Source organism: Lipotes vexillifer, unplaced genomic scaffold (genome assembly GCF_000442215.2).
Source record: "Lipotes vexillifer unplaced genomic scaffold, Lipotes_vexillifer_v1.1 scaffold636, whole genome shotgun sequence".
Lineage (NCBI taxonomy): Eukaryota > Metazoa > Chordata > Mammalia > Artiodactyla > Lipotidae > Lipotes > Lipotes vexillifer.
In genome coordinates, this window is record NW_006786547.1 from 1,296,533 (window position 1) to 1,303,517 (window position 6,985).

Here is a 6,985-nt window from a genome sequence, read left to right on the forward strand (position 1 = left end):
CAGCAGGAAGTTGGAAAAGCTGAAGATGAGGCTCCCGGGAGGTTTTTTAAGCAGATCGATTCGTCTCCTGTGGGAGGCGAGACAGACCAGAGCACTGTGAGCCAGAACTACCGCGGCAGCCTGCCCCAGCCCTCGGCCCCGAGCCCCCCAAAACCTACGGGAATATTTCAGACGAGTGCAAATAGTTCTTTTGAACCAGTGAAATCGCACTTCACTGGAGTGAAGCCAGTCGAGGCAGACCGCGCCAACGTGGTGGGCGAGGTGAGGGGGCCCAGCGCCCACCAGAAGCAGCACAGAGCAGCCGCTGCCATGCCCGACGCCTCCCCTGGCAACCTGGAGCAGCCCCCCGACAACATGGAGACCCTCTTCCTGCCCCGGGTCTGTGCTCCACCTCTCACCACACCCACGGAGGCCAGTCCCGGGCTTCCGCACGCCGCGGGGCCGCCGTTGGAAGCTGTGCTCCCCGCGCCTGAGAAGAGGCCCTTGACCAGGGCGCAGGGGGCTGTGAAGTGTGAGAGCCCAGCCACGACTTTGTGGGCACAGAACGAGCTGCCAGATTTTGGAGGCAATGTCCTCCTAGCCCCAGCTGCTCCCGCACTTCACGTGCCCGCGAAACCTCAGCCATCTGAAGTGATCCAGCCTCCAGACGAGGGGGTGTGCAGCCAGCAGTCCCGGCAGCCGGGCTCCAGCCCCACCGTGCAGAGCAGGGACGGCATTGGTGCTTCCGAGAATCTCGAGAATCCTCCCCAAATGGGCGAAGAGGAGGCCCTCCCGTCCCAGGCAGGTCCCGGATATGCCAGTCTGCTGTCCTCCCCACCCGCCGAGTCTCTGCAGAATCAGCCAGTCTTGATCGCCCAGCCTGATCAAAGCTATAATTTGGCTCAGCCGGTTAATTTTTCTGTGTCCTCGTTGAATCCTAATGAGAAGAATCAGCCCTGGAGAGATTCTTTGGTGGGAGATAAGCCCACAGTAAGCAGCCAGGCTGCTGGGGGTGATTCTGGAGAAAACGCTCCGTTGTCTGGGACTCTAGCTGGTTCTCTCATCTGCTCGCCTCTGCCTAACCATCTTGCCCAGAGTAATTTCCCACAAGTTTGTGGTAGCTCGGAAATGGTTTCTAGTCAGCCTGCTAATTTACTGGTTCAACAACCATCTCATCCAGTTCCAAAGAACTTGCTTCCGGAAAGTGAAAAGATTCATAAAGCAGAGAGCATTGTTCCCGAGTTAGTTACCAGTCCTGCTGGAAGCACAGGCGCGATGTTAGTTCCACCTGCGAACAATACCTCGGTACCTGATAGTAATAAGGCAAATCACTCCAGCAGTCGGGATGAAGCTTCGGGAGCCCTAGACTTTACATTCAGTCGGACTTTGGAAAATCCTGTAGGAATGTATAGCCCGGCCCAAGCTGATAGCCCAGCTTCTTGCCAGCAAACCATCTCCAGTCATAGACCGCGCGGGCCTGGGGCGCATACCCCAGACCGTTTCTACCAACAGGTGACGAAAGCTGCTCAGGACCAGCATGGCCCAGAGAGAGCCCAGCAGGAGATGGCCCCTCCCCCTCCCCAGGGGTCCAAAGCAGCACTTCCAGAGCCTTCAAACCCAGGAGGTCCACCAGGGCAAGGACAGCCGCCAAGCCCAACCCATCCATCTGCAAGTCCGGCTCCAGCTGACATGGGCCAACAGCTGCTGCCTCGACCACCTCGGTCCTCCAGCGTGTCCGTCGCATCTACCAGCTCAAGCCAGGCGGCCGTGCGGTCTGACCAGCAGTGGCTGCAGCCGCCGCCTCCAGACTTGGCGTCCTATTACTATTACAGGTCCCTGTACGATGGCTACCAGCCCCCGTACCCCTCGCCATACCCGCCGGATCCTGGCACCGCCCCCCACTATTACCAGGTAGGGTCGAGCTTGTGGACTGTTGAGCGCCCTGACCAGTGGTTCCTTTCTCACGTCGTGTGCCTTGGCGGGGTTCTGTTGGTCAGTTCTGAGGTGACCCGTGGCCAGCCGTCCCGCGTTGCTTCGTGAGGAGCGCTGCCTGGTCACAGCTTGTTCTGCTGAGCGCGGCCTTTCTCTTGCAAGTCCACACCGTGCGTTAGCACATTGAGTTGGGTAGAATACCTGATTAATTTTTGTTTAACACAGCACATCCCAACTTACGTGACAGAAAGGACCTTTGTTTCCCGTCCTGCCTGTTGGCTTTCCACAGACCCAGGGTTCTTGGTTGCACAGTTTGGGAAACTGGAATAGCCTCCTGAAGCTTCTTTGTGGTTTTGACCTTAAAACCTACCTAAGAAGCAACAGGAAAACTCTAGTCTTTCAAATGCCTCCTTCAGGATGAAATTATTTAGGGGAAAAAGTTAGGTTTGGAATGTAATCCAAATGAAACAGCTAAGAGTGGTGTAATTCCATAAGCTTCTTTCAGGTACGTTGTGATAGCAGTAGCAGAGCAAGGGGCCCCGCTGTGCTACCCAGAAGATTCTTGGGTCTTTTCACACTGATGCAGGCTCACGAATGTTGTTTAAGTTCTGTTTAATCCCGCCTTAGTGTGAAAAAGTGATCCAGGTGGACACACGTTTGATTACTGTCCGCTTCTCACCATCTCTCGTCCTGGCCAGCATCACCCACGGGCAGCAGAGGCAGAAGGATTGTGGACCAGAAGTTTGAAGTCCACTGTCTGACATGGGGGCAGGTGCCGCACTGGAGGCCCTGCAGTCAGAAGAGGCTGAGGGAGCAGGGCTGCCCCGGTGATGGGGCTGCCTTGTGGGCTTTGGGCATCTTTGCACATGTGGGAACAGGTACACACCTAACCCCTGAGACCTGGGAATCCTAGATCCTGAAGGAACCCCGTAGAAGGAGATTACACTGTGCCCAGAGTCCCAGCCGGCGCCCAGCGTCACTTCTGTGGGAGCCCACTTCCTTCTGCCTTGTCTGTGTGGCGCTGCAGATCCCAGTAGTGCTTAAGAACAAGCCCATTTCCTGTGACTTCTCGTCCTCGGCCGGGTGACGGCGGAGCTTCATGCTGAGTCAGGAAGGACTGATGCTGGCTTGTGCCTGGGCCGCCTCGTCTCTACGTCAAGTCCCGACGTAGCCTTAGAGCCATGGGGGTTCATCGGTCTGTAATGGGGCTGAAAGCCTCGTAAGGATAGAATATGATCCTCCTTTTGAGGCTGCCTGTAGCTTTGGGACCCGTTCCAGTGAACCCTCGTTCTTTTGCTTCCCTGAGATGGTGTCTGAAATGGGACCCGAGCTCGTGGGGTCGTGGCACCTACGCAGGTGAGACCTCGGGAAGCAGATAACAGAGTCCTCACGAGTCACCACGGGACCCGAGTCGTGGCCCGCTGATGGTGGGCCATCTCCTGAGCCCGGCCAGGGCAGTCTGTCTTAGGAATGTGGCCATGGATTTCATTTTTTTTTTTATTGTTTCGCATGAAGGAAGCCCCGTGTCTGGGGCTCATCTGGAGAGCACCGCCTGTACCGTGAGAACTCGCGCCGGTTGCTTGATGAGTTGGCTCTTGGCATCTAATGGAGCATCCTTCTTTCAACAGGATATCTACGGCCTCTATGAGCCCAGATACAGGCCTTACGATGGTGCAGCCGCTGCCTTCGCAGACAGCTACCGCTACCCCGAGCTCGAGCGGCCCAGCTCCCGGGCGAGTCATTGCTCGGACCGGCCAGCGGCCAGGTGATGGACGTTTGTGTTGCCGGCTGTGGTAGTAACTTTCAAATCACTATTTGAAAAGGACCGTGTTTGTAAAGAATTACACAGACCTGTTTAATGTGTGTTTACGTTCTGTGGGTGTGGACAGATCGTAGGATGCATCTTTAAATCGAACTAAGCGCGCTGCTGCGCGGTCATGGATGTGTCGTCAGTTGGCCTTTGGTCAGACCCGACCCTGTGCAGGGCCACCAGGAAGCCACCCCTGCCCTCATGCGGGCTTCCTCCCAGCCCAGGCAGTGGTCCCGTCGCCGAGGGACGCACACAGCTCTGTGGGTGCCGAGGCAGCTTTTCCCCCGTGCAGGTCCTTCGCCGCCTCTGGTGATGGGGTGCCCCGACTCCCGGGCCAGGCAGGCGCGGGCCGGAACGTGGAGTGGCCTGTTGGCAGCGGGCGCTGCAAGCCCAGGCTCTGTCCTGGGCACTGCCCCCCGGGCTGCGAGGCCGCCCGCCACTCCCTTCCGCCTCTCCCCTGACAGAGATCTCAGGTCTGCGGTCACAGATGAGGCATTATTTTAGCAAGAGCCTTGGCCTTCAGCTGGGTAAAAGCCCAGCAGGCCACAGTCCTCCCCCAGGGGCGTCGGGGGCTCGGAGGGAAGCGCGGGGCTGCAGAGCCCGCCTGCCGCGGCTCCTCCCGCACCCCGGGCCCTCGCCTCACCAGGCCGGGTTTGCCATGAGGGTGCAAGGCTCCTTCGGCTCATAATAGAGTCTGGGCGTGGGTGAAGACTGCGTCCACGCGCCACCTTTCAAAATCGGGGCTGCTTTGGCTGCTTCCCGCGTCTTCAGTAGCTCACCTGGAGACGAGGCCCTGCCTCTGTGAGCCGGCCCGTCCAGCTGGCCCTCCTCCGTCGCTGGGAGGGACGCGCTGAGCCACTGGGCCCGGCGATCTGGGAGGTGAGACTGGAGTCCCAGTGGGCATTCTGATTCGGGGAGAGCAGCGGGCCAGTGTGTTCTAGACGCCCTGAGAGGTGAGGGAGGGTGGAGGCAGAGGCCGGGGCGCACCTTGCTCTGCCGCTTGTCGCCTGCAGGCCGGGTCGGGTTACCTGGCGGGGGTTTGTCGTCGTGTCCTCACCACTCACCTGGAGGGAGAGCAGCCTCTCCCCTCTCCTGCCCTGTGCGTGTGTGCGCACGTGTGTGCAGGCCTGCGTGTTGGTGCTGAGCATCAGTGTGTTGTGCTTGTGCCTGGTGTGGTCACATCCCGGCAGGAGGGGAGAACGAGCCTTGTGTTTCTGCGGTGGAGTCTTTCCTGACGGGCGCCCGGGGCTGGAGAGGGCGGCGGGGTGGGCGTGCTCTGGCTCTGCCCTTGGTCAGGTCACTTTTCTGGAGCTCCCCCCGGTGGAGGGAGCATGGCTGCTCGCTTCTGCGTCCCCCGGGTGGAGGCGGTGCACTGGAGTGCTCCCCCCAGGGCCCCCGCCCAGCGGGTGCTGTCCCTGTGGCAGGTGGGGGGGCCGGACACTCCTCAGGGGCGGCTGCACCTCCAGGAGTGAGCCATTCCCCAGGGGTACACAGAGTCACAGTTTAGAAATCGAAAGTGCCATCAAATCCTCCCAAGAATCTTCCTGCACCGGAAGGCCTGATACCTGCCTGTCCTGCTTAGGGTTGGCAGCACAGCTGGGCCTGTGAGGCCAGCCTTGGTCTGGCCCGTGTCGTGAGTCCCGGGCAGTCAGCTGGAAGAGGGTGCGAGGGCCCTTTTCCCCACTCAGGACACACGGGTCGCGGTCTGTGTAGAGGTGTTACAGGCGGCGCTAGCTTGGTTTTGATAGCTCAGTGCTTCTTGCTTCTGCTAAGCATGATATCCAAAACGTGAGACCCTGCTTTTAAGCATTGGCTTTATAGCATGCAGCACTGAGCACGCGAGAGGGTTAGTTCTTTTATGCTGAACGGCACTTAAATAGTTATTTCAACAGAAAAATTTTAATTTGCTGTATGGTAGGGAATCCTGTAATCTTACCGTTGTTACTGGTTTGGATCTCCTGATTAGAATTTTTTCACAACCAGGGTGCTCTGATGAATGCCTGTTGCTCTGGGTGTAATTTGTGTCCCACTTTAAGAAACAGGTAATTTGTTTTTTAACAGCACTGTGTGTTTTTTTCAGGCAAGGGTATCCTGAAGGTTTCTATAATTCCAAAAGTGGATGGAGCAGTCAGAGTGACTACTATGCAAATTATTATTCCAGCCAGTACGATTATGGAGGTATGTTCAGGCGTTTTCATCGGTCGACGGCCAGCAGATGCGTGTTCAGACCATTCGTGCAGCTGGCTGCAGAGTGGCGCGCTGTGGGATTTCTTAGGAAACCTTCCCTTTTAGCAGTCTTACAATCTTAGCTAAGAGCCAAAATAATTGAAAGGAGTCTGCGTCTAGAAATAATTATATTGCTATTTTTTATTAAGAAATTATATCTTAATTGTAACGTTGTGTCTGTATCGTATTAGTAGTTTTCTTTGATTTTCCAGCAAAGCATAATTACCAGTAGTTCTAGAGTGTGTGACTTGTCCATATGTGGCTGTTTAAATTGATTAAAATCAGTAAAATGAGGGACCCGCTGCTCACTGCAGTGGCCACGTGTGACGTGCTCCACATGTGGCCAGAGCCCCCGCATCACACAGGGCAAGCGCAGGACGTTCCGGGTGCCGCTGCACCTGGCAGTGTGTGCGTGTTGGCCCGTGCCCCCGGAGCCGCCCTGCTGGTCCCCCTGCCAGGCTGTGGCCCTCAGCGTCCCAACGTGGCTGCTCGCTTCTGCGTCCCCCGGGGCTGTTCCTGCACGTCTGTGTTTCCACTGCTTCGTGCATGATTCTGCACATGCTTTGCTCAAAGTGGTGTATCGGGTTTGCTTATAACGTTAATGTGCTTTTTTTTTTCCTGCATTTGCTTTATTTATTTATTTATTTACTTATTTTTGGCTGCGTTGGGTCTTTGTTGTTGCCCGCGGGCTTTCTCTAGTTGCGGTGAGCGGGGGCTGCTCTTTGTTGCGGTGCACGGGCTTCTCATTGTGGTGGCTTCTCTTGTTGTGGAGCATGGGCTCTAGGCGCGCGGGCTTCAGTAGTTGCGGCACGTGGGCTTCAGTAGTTACGGCATGCGGGCTTCAGTAGTTGTGGCGCGCGGGATCTAGAGCGCAGCCTCAGTAGTTGTGGTGCATGGACTTAGTTGCTCCGCGGCATGTGTGATCTTCCCGGACCAGGGCTTGAACCTGTGTCTCCTGCATCGGCTGGTGGATTTGTCCCCTGCATTGGCAGGTGGATTCTTAACCATTGCGCCACCAGGGAAGTCCCTTAATGTGCT

The 6,985-nt window shown here is 57.0% G+C and overlaps 1 protein-coding gene across 1 annotated transcript in view; it reads left to right on the plus strand.

Annotated features, from left to right (window-relative positions):
* The window catches only part of SEC16A (SEC16 homolog A, endoplasmic reticulum export factor), a 26,639-nt gene that overhangs the window by 750 nt on the left and 18,904 nt on the right, over nucleotides 1-6,985 (plus strand). The window contains exons 3-6 of the mRNA XM_007459017.1: nucleotides 1-780; nucleotides 1,492-1,890; nucleotides 3,540-3,676; nucleotides 5,802-5,899. Of these exons, the coding sequence (XP_007459079.1) occupies nucleotides 1-780; nucleotides 1,492-1,890; nucleotides 3,540-3,676; nucleotides 5,802-5,899 (1,414 nt within the window). The remainder of the gene's footprint in view (nucleotides 781-1,491; nucleotides 1,891-3,539; nucleotides 3,677-5,801; nucleotides 5,900-6,985) is intronic.